The following is a 12,605-nucleotide window of genomic DNA, read 5'->3' on the forward strand; positions in this document are numbered from 1 at the left end:
AAATATGTAAAAATCACGAAAATTAGCTAATTATTTTGAGTTAATAATTCGTAAAAATTTTTCTTTTTAGAACTAAGATTTTAAAATGGAATACCTACAAGATTCCTTATAAGATAATCTACCTTTATCTAAAAAAAAAATATCTATAAGAAACTCAAATTAAATTTTTATGAGCGTTTGAAATTCATATTTTTACAACATTTGATATTCACTCGATTTCTTCTGTAACGATTTTCTTATTTTGTTGTAATTAAAAAACGAGTGACTGTAGAAACTTGAAAATTTCACTGAATGTTTATATTAGCATTTTCTATATACGATAAAATTTTGAAAATAATTTGACTCTTTTTGAGCTGTTTACGGACATTGTAATTGTAAGTTTTCAATTTTTTTAGTTTTTTTTTCTATAAATATCAATAAAGTTTTATCTATTTGGTCAAAAAGTGTAAACAATTAATACAAGGCTTCTGATACATTGTTACAATAGCAGTTGAAAAATATTAAAAATACATAGGCAAAATTATTTTTTATAAGCATTTGAAGTTGAAATTTTGATAAAATTTATCAAATTTAAAATTGAATAATTATTTTGTAGTTAAAAATTTATAAAATGTTCAATTTTTGTATCTAAGGATTGAAAATTTAAAAAAAAATTTCACGTTAATATTTTATTCTGTTACAAAAAATTCTAAGAAATACATAAGCACAGTTTATTTTTATAGTCATTTTAAGTTCAAATTTGGACAAAATTACATATTAAAAAACCTAGAATAACTATTTTAGTTATTTTGTTGTGATTGTATAATATTATTTGTGGGTACTTGAAACTTTTAAAGTATACTATTATATATCTATGATAGTACCACGGTTTGTTGTTGATGTATAACGCGTTACCTAATGGATATTGTGATATGATTAATATGAAAATTATTAATAATACTATAGATAAGTATACCTAAATAATATGTATGTCTAATATCTAGACTGACATACCGTCTCCGCTCAGAATTGTTTTTCTTATACAGTTTTTTTTTCAAAGTATTTGAGTAGTATTTGAAATACTTTACAATTAAAGTATTTGAGTAGTATCTTAAATACTTTAAAAAAAATGTATTTGAGTATTTACTCAAGTACTTTTTAAAAGTATTCTTTACAGGACTGGTTATAACTAATAAACTATCTAATCAATCTGCAAGCGAGTTCCTCTGTTCCCATCCGCACAATATTTCTGATTGATTGATACCTTATACGACTTTATATGTTCAGCCGTTTGCCCTGTAGAGGTTGACAAAGGATTGACATAAATTAGGACGGGTTTTCAATGTTAAAACTCGAACTACTTTTATTATACGTTAGTGGCTACTCCGCTATTTTTGTTTACTTAGCTTCGCGCCTCTACCGTCGCGCTGGATAATGTAGTAGGTAAAAGAACTGTCAGACCGCAGTGGTATTCACTGTCAACGTCATCGGTTTATGCTAACTAGTTTTTTTATTTCGGGTTTTTAATGATGGACGGGTAAGGTAAGGCAGCCAAAGTGTGAACACAATTGTAAAAGATTTTATCCATTAACCAAAGTAACATATAAAGAAATTTTCTTATTTATTTGTATCACCACTGATAATGCTTATAATTTTCAACAATAATGATTACTAATATTATCTATTACAATTCAAAATGTTCTCTAAGAGATAAAAAAAAAAAAAATAATAATAATAATTTTAGTTAACTAAACATACAAGAATATCCTCTGACATCTGCACAATAATAATTGTTTTAAGTACAATAATACACATTTACACTCACCAAAGCCGCTATCTAATAAATTACTTAGAAGCATTTAGGTAAGAACAATTTTTCTTCAATACTATTGCTTACAATACCTATGTTAGTTGAATAACAAAAAATAAATAAGTCTACCCCATAGATTTAATATATATACATTATTATTTTGGTCATGGTTTAGTGAAAACAAATTTCTCAAAACTAACAAAATATTTGTATTTTATTTTTATTACAACTTGTATTGTTAAACCTGTCAATGTATTATAATAATATTAAACCACAGATTAAACTAATATTTACAAAATATGATAAAAGAGGCAGGACGATTATGTCGTTTGCCTTAATAGTAGTAATATCAATAATAATAATCAATAAATTGGATAAAAAAAATTTGATTATAAAAAAAAACATCCCAAAAGTAAAAAAAATAATACATTTACTATGTAGTATATTAAGTTGTATAATTTTAATTATTTATGAATAACTACTACACAAACTTCTGTTTATACATAGAACAATAAGCGAGGGTTTGGAGAAATTATGAACAGTAAAATAAATAATAAATGCTTACTTCACATAATATTATATTACACTAATGTCTAACACCTGAAAAAAATCATTTAAAAAAGTACTTACAATTATAGAAAAAATATACTGATTACTATGAAAATAATAATTGTTATTGCTAAAAGGCATTCAAAAATAATTGATCGTAAAATAAATAAAATAAATTATAATAATGTTATTGTGAACACTATTTTTGTTTGTTAATAATATTTAAATAATAATAATAACTTGATTTAAAAGTTTAAATTAATGACTAAAAGGAATTGATCAGTCAAATTGATGTAAAAGACCAATTTAAAAACTAATTTAGAATCAGACTTGTTATGGAGGAACGTAAGGTGGGGGCTTGCGATATGATGGAGTTGATGACGGTTTTGACCTATGATTGGAGCCAACATTTGAAAAAGGTGGTGGTGGAGGCTGATATGGTGAATCTTCTGTATCGGCTAGTAAAGCTGTGGTGGCCATTGGTGGTGATCTTTGATATTCAGGTGGTGGTAAAGGCGGTTTTTCTTCTCTCATGATTATTGGTGTTTTATTTGTGGGCTCAAGTCTTTCATCCAACTCATCCTATTGTACAAAAAAAGTTTGTAAAATATCACAGAATACGTTAATCATCTATCAGATTTTTATTATAGAATCACTAAAAATAAAATTTTGTGTCATTTAGAAAAATAACTTATCAGTTACTATAAAATAGACATAATGAAAAACAAATTTGAAATTATACATAGAAGCAGGATCGGATTAATACTATTCATTTGTTTATTGTTTTTCATCAAAAATTATAAAAGTACATTTTTGTTAATATACAACAAAATTATTTATAGTTAATCACATGTTATTATACCTAACATAATGTAAGAAAATTATGAGGATAATTCATACTTGGAAAATAACTGGAATACCACGACTTCGGAAACTTTGTCTTTCATCATCACCAATTCTTAACTTTGATGATGGTCTTCGGCGATACAATAAACAAGCCAATAATCCAGCAAATAGCATCATAGCTAAAATTATGATTGCTGGAATAATAAATGTCGAAAAATACTGTTCTGATTTATCGAATAAAAGCAAAATATTGTCATCGCGAGGTGTAACATTGTTGGGTGTTTTTGGTGGTCGAACTTCAGTAAATCCACCTTCACACATACCAGAAGGCGTAACGTGTGCTCCAACTACATTAAATGATGGTTTCATATTTTTTGTTACATTTTCAGATAACTTTTCATCTTCATTCAATAAGATCTAAATGTGAAAATACATTAAATCATATTTTAAACATCATGATTAACATGTTAAAATAAAAATAAATATAATTTTTAACTACGTCCAAGATATAAGTTGGTGGAAATTTAAGTGTTATAATATCAATGTATAACATCACAGTGCAATTTAGCATACTAGCATGATTGTCAAATTGACACACTACTTATAGGTATGCTAAAAAACTCAGGACACCTATGGACCTCGATGTACGAGGATTCCGGGAGAAGGCCTTTCTCATGTGAAGTAGTGTTTATGTTACGACAATATATCTATTTATTACTACAGTAGACTCTCGGTAACTCAAAATTCTAGATATCTAGAATAAATAAAATTCCCCTTAAAATAACAATAACACATTAACATTTTGATAACTCAAATTTCCTCTCCCTTCCCATGAACTTAGTAACCGAGAGTTGACTGTATTGTTATTAAATACCTTGAGTTGTAATTTTAAAATTTTAGCAGAAGGTTTAAAGAATTTACTCCAAAGAGTTTAGTAAAAATAACATACTTGTCTTAGTTGTAAAACTTTTTCTTCATCACACCGATCAATTTCTAATGTTTTATTGTACCATGTCACCATTGTCATACCATTTACTGAGCTGACTCCAAGAACAACAATGTTAGCGGTATTTTTATCTCTAAAAAGATTAGCTACACGTTCAACAAATATTTTTTTAAGTTTAGCTGAATTATTGAATTCTTTGAATTCTGGAGTTTTGAATATCATATCAAATTCAGCTGATGGCATAGGTTTAGTTGTATTGCGTATAGATACTACTAGACTATCATGATTTGATCTACCCTCTCTATCGGTACAAATCTAAACCACAAAACAAATATATTTTAGAAGGTTTTTATCTTAAATGTACTCTTGAATAAGTACAAAATTTAATTTTATAGGTATTACGTTAAAATTGGTCTTAAAATTCAAAACTAAATTTAACTTACAAGTTGATATTCAGAAAAGCTTTTGTCACCCCACAATGGAATGCCATAGAATTCTTGATTTTTAGTGTCAAATTGTAACCAGCTGTTTGCTGGAACTTGTGTACGATCAATAGTCATTAACGACAATTTTAATCTACGTGAAGAACCATCTTCGGGATCATAAAATGTATCCTAAAAATTAAAATTAAATGGTTTTACAAATAAAATATGAACACTAAATGCTAAGTAACAAATATAATGTGTGCGAATAATATGCAAATTATTTATTACCTCTGGTACGACATAAGATAATAGCTGTCCATAAGTTGCATTAATAAGATCAACTGGATTGCGCAACACAGGTTGATAATTTTGACTCGAAATAAATGATGTTGAAGCACAATTACCCAATCCTTGCCAGCTAACATCTTCCAAAACAACTGAAGAACCAAAATATTTTCCAGACTTCATTTTACTACCTTTTTCTGGTTTTAAAATCTATAATAAATAAATAATTTAAATTATATAAACAATTGGAAAATTAACCATAGAAAACATACTCCTAAAATTTGAGTTATTTGTCCATTAGGACAGACTTCACGCGGCAATGTATCATTGGTCCAGGTAAACTGAATGCTATGTTTATCCTTATTGGCAGCTAAAATAGAGACTCTTGGCCAGTCTAAGACTGTGATGTCTTTAACTTCAGTTGAGTAAATTGTACTGATTCTATCGATAATATCTAAGCTCCAACTAACTGGATGAGTCCACGCTAATGAGTCTTGTTTTAAGCGCATTTGTAGTGTTAACTGATGATTAATGGCACGTAAGTGAGGTAACTGTTGGACTACCAGTTCTAATGTATTGTTAACAGTCAGGTTCCCAGAATCTTTTGCTTCAATTACCACTTCCCATTTTGATACGTGATCCTCCAAAGGTCTAAACAGTTCAAGTATAAAAATAATAGTACATAATAAATTTAAATATTTTTTTAGCAACATACAAAGCAAGTAAGATTTGTTTTTCAGCATCAAACTCGACCCATGATAATAGAGCTGGATCAGTGTTCAACAGTGCTAATTTTAAGTGTTTTGCATCTCCATCTTCAGCATCATAGAATATATTGTTGGGAATGGGATACCTGACATCATAATTAAGATTTAAAATATATGATAAGACTTTTTATATACATTTCTTACTTTAATGGTTTGCCAGCAGTAATAGCAAGTTTAGGTAACTTATGTTTAATTATTGGTGATGTGTTAGGATTTTCCCTATTTGTTGTGGTTATAGCAATAGAAGTACTAACAGAACTCTCATTAATTAGATCCTTTATTTTGTCTGGCACCAGATAAGGAGTTTCAGTAGATACAATATCATCTGGTAAACTTGTTACATCATATGAATCACCCATACCCACAGATTCCTACAATTAAAATTAATTTTAAATATTGATAGACAGTGATGTATAAAACAATTATATATGTAACATACAGATAATTCTTGGATGGTAGGAGTGGAAGACTTTTGCTCGTAGAATGAAGGTGTTGGTTGAATGTTTACAATAGGTTTGATGGCTCCACTTAAATCAAGAGTTGGAGATAATTTCATATTCTATAATTCAATATATATTTAAAAAATGTAATTTAAATTCAGTAAAAAGCAAGTGTATTTGAATTATTTACTTGAACAGGCGTAGAGTCAATGACGTCTTTTGGGATATTCAGTACGGATTCATCTCTACGGTGATGCCTATGATAATGGTCGGTATCATAATTATGAGGTATATATACTGGAGATGGTTCAATAATTGTTTGTCTAGTATCAGGAATAATTTCTTCTTCCTCTTCATCATCATCATTATCAGGTGGTGCATTAAGATTTCTGGTCAAACTATCATCATTGTCATCTAATTCGGCAGTGTTTGCTGAATTTGCGGCTTGTTTTGCACCTATCATCATCACCTAAACAAATATAATCAAATATAATCTCAATATCATTCAAATAAAAATAAATATTACCTGACGACGGCCTCGTAAAGGGTTTAATGAATTTACCAGTCTCCAACTGGTGACTGGTAACTGCAAAACCTCAGACAATGTTCCATCAACTGTATTACTCTGCATTTGCCGTACATGATCAATATGTTCTTGTAAAATATCACCTCCACAGCCAACCTTAAAGTAATTGGTATTATTTTTAGTACATTTTGCTTATTATGCTGTAATGTAAAACTGCATACTATAATTTCTTACCTCCCAAAGGACAAACGATGTATCATTAAATTGATGTTTTTTGTGGGATTGGCGTTCAGATGTTACTAAATAGTCGATTAACCAAGAAGATACACTTTCTTGAGGCACTAATAACACAGCATCCTAAGAAAATTGAATTAGTAACAATTAAACATTTGAACAAAGTTATTCTTACTTGAGGAAGACTCAAAAATCCAGCCAAATTTTTCAGTGCAATAAGCCTCTGTAAAGGTTGTATGCTCTTAAAATTCATACCAATAACAAGGCATAGCAAAATAGAATCTTCAGTATTTTTACATCGTTTCTGTAAAAACATTTAATTACATTTAGTACGTTTATTATTTATGGTAAAATGTATAATATCATACTAACATTATTTCGAACATTTTTCCATTTCAGGGGCGCAACTCTGATATAAGCTACATCAGAAACCATTCGACGATTTTTGTCTCCAGCTCTTACCAACAAATGATCACGAACATCTTCAGGACCAGGTATTCCTTCAAGCTCACCCTTACCTTGAACTAACCAACTTGGAAGACCACCACCATCTTGACCCAAAAACTAAGCAAAAAAAAAAATATATAAATTTTTAATATAATAGGTATTAGTTTCTAATATATTATAAATTGTTTATCGCAATAATTTATAAAAAAAAAGATAATTCTTTGTAATTAAGTAGATAACTGGTAGGTAGTTCTATCATTTTCAATAACAAACATGAAACTTAACTTCAATAACAAATCCATATTTTTTTTAATAGGTACAATCTGGTACCTACATATTAGGTAATATTATTATATATTACAACTAGCTGATCCCGTGCACTTCGTTGCCCGTTAAATATACCAACTCTATTTGACTCAAACTTTTTTCAATTCGTTATTTAATATTCGGTGTATGGTATTCAAAATGTATCTTAACTTTTCCGTTTCCCGGAATAAAAATTCTGATTCGCAGCAGTATATTATCAGGTAGACAATCTACCTACGGTAGATCGCGGACCCCGTGCTGTTTGTAAGTAGGTGTATGATTTAACTCTAAAGTATCAAAGTTATACCAAGTTGGTCGTATTCCACCTATGGTGGATTAATATAATCATAATCAATTAATATAAAATCCTAACCTAACCGCTAATATCAGATGAATAAAAAAAACCAAATTTAACCAATTTTAAAATAGTCTGTCTTATTGCCAGAGGTTTAATCTACACACAAACATTAGCCGACCCGTCACAGCTTTGCCCATGATTGGTTGTTTATTTTCCTCCCGATGTTGATATGTGTAATTTTTTATTCAAGTTTTATCGTTTAATATGATCGACAAGTAAATATAAAAAATGGTTAGTGAAAACGTATTGAAATGTTTCTAGCGGTAATAATGATAAGTATATTTTTATCAAAAATAGCTGATCCCATGCACTTTGTTGCTCGTTAAATGTAGGTACCAACTCTATATGACTCAAACTTTGTTTAATTCGTTATTTAATAATCGGTGTATGGTGTTCAAAACTTATCTTAACTTTTCCGTTGCCCGGAATAAAAATTCGGATTCGCAGCAGTATATTATCAGGTAGGCAATCTACCTGCGGTAGATCGCGGACCCCGTGCTGTTTGTATGTAAGTGCATGATTTAACTCTAAGTATCAAAGTTATACAAAGTTTGTCGTTTTTACTTAATTCCACTTACGGTGGATTAATATAATCAATTAATACAAAATCCTAACCTAACCTAACCGTATTAAAATAACCAAATTTAGTCCTTATTAAATTAATCTATCTTTTTTCCAGAGGTCTAATCTACACACAAACATTCATACCAAGCTGAACCCGTGCACTCCGTTATCAGTAAAAAATTGCAACTTAAAAAAATTATTATTGTTCAACTATTTTTGGATGTAACTTGCTGCAATGTTCAATAATTTGATTTGGTGCTAGCTTGTACCTGATCTGCCCAAATAACTAATGGAAACCAATAATAAATAAATACTAATTTCTACTGTAAACTGTAACCAATGGCAACTATTTAAAAAATAAATAAAAATAAAATTTCCAATTTCCATCGTGAATCTCGAAATCCCTGTTTGAGCACCTCTTTAAAATGCGAATTTCAAAAAATCCTTTCTTAGTGCGCCTATACACAGTAATAAGTACATTTACTGAAAATTTCATATCCACAGCTTCAGAAGTTCCGGCTAGGCAATGATGAATCACCCAGGACAAGTCTTTTTATATATACAGATTTGGTTAGTTAAAATATTCTAAATACACTTCTTCCTCGTATTTAAATATTAAAATGTTACTGTGGTAGGTATGTCAATTTTTTATATTGATTGATAATTAAGAAGGTCAAATGTGACAACAAATAATCGCAAAAAGCACTTCAATGCTTAAAATCCCCCAAAATATATTTATAAAAATATATTAATAAATAGTATCTTGTAATTAGTTTTGTATAGATGTCATAAAATAATTCATCACAATACTATAGAATTAAATTTGTCATGTATTCTTTCAAACAAATTGTATGCACATATAAATAAATAAATAATTTATATTAAATGATAAAGTATAATTATTTCAGAATTAACGAATAAACAATTATTTGGAGTCATATGTTATCAACATTTAAACAAATAATAATTTTGTAAGTTTGTAAAGTGTAAACTGATGCTATATAGTATATTAACATTATAAAATCATAAAAATAAGTATGATAACCTAGTTTCAATAATTTGTAATTACATGAAATATTGTAACAAGCATACAAAATTATTTAAATAATTTTTTTATAGTTTAGACATAAGACATGTAAAATAATATAAAAGAATATATATTTGTGCTAATAAAACAGAACAGAATACATAATTAATATTGGTAGATAATTTATATATTTTTTCAATTAAAAATGTGTTGATTAGTACTAACGTTTAATAGTTAGACAAATTAAAATATGTTGCATATTGTGATCTAATAGAAAGTTGTTTGGTATATTGAAAAAGATAAAAAAAACTGATATTATTTTAGAACAATTTTAATTTAATTCATGTTATAATTAACAAGTAATTGTAATATAGTTAATTATCTACATTTCAACAATATGGTTCGTTCATTTGTATAAGGTACTTATAATATAAAGATTATTTTTTAGTAGAATTTTTCTATGAAACAATGATTTGTAATTTACCTAAAGTAAAAAAATATAATTAGGTACTTAAGGGGGCTGGAGCGTGATTCATTTTCAGTCGAAAACATAGCTCACGACTTCAATCACTACGCCCAATATAATGTTCCGATATTTATTTTGAAAGCAAATTTGAATTTGTCACTAAATTATCTATGCTTTGACAATTTCATTTTTCTGATTTTTATTTTTTTTTACTTAGAAATTTACTAACAAAAAGAGTAAAAATAGAACATATTCATAATTCAAATTTAAATACATTGATATAGAATATGAATAATGTACGACAGTTAAAGCATAGTAAATTTAGAGGAGAGTTCAAATCTGCTTTCAAAATTAAAATCGGAACATCCTACTGAGCGTAATGATTGAAGTCAGAGGGAGTATTTTTTGAAAAAAAAATGTTTGTCATTTTATAAAGCAATATAAGGTGACATGTGCATGCGAGTAGGTAAAATTACAGACATACATCCCGGTCACTGTGATGCCCCGATAAAACCTGATCAGTACTACGAATTACGCAAACTAATATTTATTTACTTTCAACACAAACACAAGACCCAGATAAACAGAAATATAAAATGCCTAGTTTTTACTCCTTAGAATTGATTATGCTCCAGCCCCCTTAATGTCATTCTAGGGTTGCATTTGAGCACCCCGCGAGTTTTAGACGAAAACTATCTAGCGTTTGAATATACTTTTAAATAGCTTTCTAAATTGTAGGGATACCTATCTAGAAAGCAAAAGTTAGGTACGAACAAGTTCCTAAATATATTGTACCCATACCTAATATAAATTTTTTTTTTCGACAGTTTTGGGACAATTTAATGGACGTACCTATTGTCAGAGTCAAATCAATACAATATTATACAGCTAAGTAAAACAGACTTACGTCGATGGGACTGGTGTTGTCGACAACTGAGTCATGAGGAATTTTGAAGTAAAATAATTTGCCAACAGTGGCAACGGGTTCTGGAATACTCCACCATTTATGTTTGACATCGGCGGACTTGTGCGCGGACGCCAGACACAATAGAAACACAATGGCAGCTAGACTCTTCATTTGGACACTAGAGCCAAACATAAAACGTCGGTCAGATTAATGAAAGTAAAAAACATGTTACATGGCAAGACAAAAAAAAACAACGGGTCGGCCAGTTGTGTGCGTGGGCAGTCGGCGGCGGGCGCGGCAGATGGTCCGACGGGGCACTGGCCCGTGAGTGGGTGGGGGGACGTGAATAAACTCACCGCACACCCACTCGGGGGCGCAAACAACTGGCCGTCGTGGTACCCTTCGATGGGATTCAGGGCGTCCGGCCGGCCGGTCAGTGGTTCGGCGGACGTCTGGGACCCGGGAACGGTTGAAATTACACTGTACGGTCGTTACTTACTATCTCCGTGCGATATTATTTGACGCAAAATCGTGTGTTGTTAAATAGGTGCCGAGTCGCGCTAATGTGTGGTGGCTGATGTCCTGGAGGTTTATTTTCTCTCCGCGGTCACGATTCTAATGGCATGATAAATTTATTAATTCACGACAGCAATAACATAATAATAAGTAATGGCAATAATGATAATAATGATAATAATGATAATAATAATATGACGTACAAAAAAGTAAAGAACGGACACCGTGACTGACGAGTGTGCGGTCACTGCAGCGCCGCAGCGGAATACCAGTACGGACCGTATAATAAATTGTAGTCTGTGCGGTTGTCGGTTATGAGGAGGCGGCAGTGAGCAAGGCGATGGCGGAGTGTGTGTGGGAAGATGCGAGTGGGGAAGACTCAAAGACTGATTTTGTATTTACCATAATATAATATCATCAGCTTCAAAGTCTCAGACGATGATAATAATAATATTAATATTACCACCTCCATGACAAAATTGTATCATGGTCATGACCACATATTCTGTCATACATCAATTATTATTCAGTCAGTGTTCATACCGTACGATAGCCGTCGAATACCGCCTATATCGCCGAGCAAGGCTCCTAGATGGCGCGTGACATACCGCAAATCGTAATACACTTTTAGTACTCGTTTTGGATTTCTCAAACCGTTCAAGGGGCCTCGCCAGTGGCGTAGCCAGGGGGGGTTTTGGGTGTTTAACCCCGCCTATTGACATTTTCCATCCTAATAAATATATTGTTTATAGCAGTGGTTCCCAACCGGGGGGGAATTCCCCCCTAGAGGGGAATTTATGCACTGCTTGGGGGGTAATTTAGTGATAATGAAATAACAAGAAATATATTTTAAAATTGAAAACAATAAATTAGTTTTCGGACGGTCGCCTATTGATAACAATTTTACGAGTATTTTATAATGATTGACCTATGCAGGTAATGTGGGCAATGTAATATTTAAATTTGAACTTACCAGAAAATTGTCTGTAGATCCTACTAAGCACTTTGTAAAAAATAAATTTTATATTATTGTGAACTGTAATTGAAAACTTGAAAATATGAACTATTTCAAATCATAATTAAAATTAAAATTAATATTAAAAACGGAGAATGTTTCGTACGATCTACAGACATTTTTCTGCTGAATTCAAATACTTTTTCAGAATCAAAATCAGACAACGTGAATTAACTTTAATTTTGTCAAAAC

At 30.2% G+C, this 12,605-nt stretch overlaps 1 protein-coding gene across 1 annotated transcript; it reads right to left on the minus strand.

Moving 5' to 3' along the window:
- Window positions 1–2,603: 2,603 nt before the first annotated feature.
- Window positions 2,604–11,762, minus strand: LOC100159818 (dystroglycan). The gene is made up of 17 exons (XM_008184519.3): window positions 11,602–11,762; window positions 11,382–11,497; window positions 10,883–11,060; window positions 7,180–7,371; window positions 6,983–7,111; window positions 6,808–6,930; window positions 6,574–6,729; window positions 6,238–6,516; window positions 6,047–6,166; window positions 5,752–5,978; window positions 5,556–5,693; window positions 5,113–5,491; window positions 4,844–5,050; window positions 4,574–4,744; window positions 4,134–4,445; window positions 3,239–3,601; window positions 2,604–2,920 (listed from the first exon to the last, which is right to left on the minus strand). Exons 3-17 carry the CDS (start codon window positions 11,051–11,053, stop codon window positions 2,672–2,674), a joined length of 3,216 nt encoding a protein of 1,071 aa, XP_008182741.1. The 5' UTR covers window positions 11,054–11,060; window positions 11,382–11,497; window positions 11,602–11,762; the 3' UTR covers window positions 2,604–2,671.
- Window positions 11,763–12,605: the final 843 nt, after the last annotated feature.

This window comes from Acyrthosiphon pisum, chromosome A1 (assembly GCF_005508785.2).
Source record: "Acyrthosiphon pisum isolate AL4f chromosome A1, pea_aphid_22Mar2018_4r6ur, whole genome shotgun sequence".
In the NCBI taxonomy this organism is placed as follows: Eukaryota; Metazoa; Arthropoda; class Insecta; order Hemiptera; family Aphididae; genus Acyrthosiphon; species Acyrthosiphon pisum.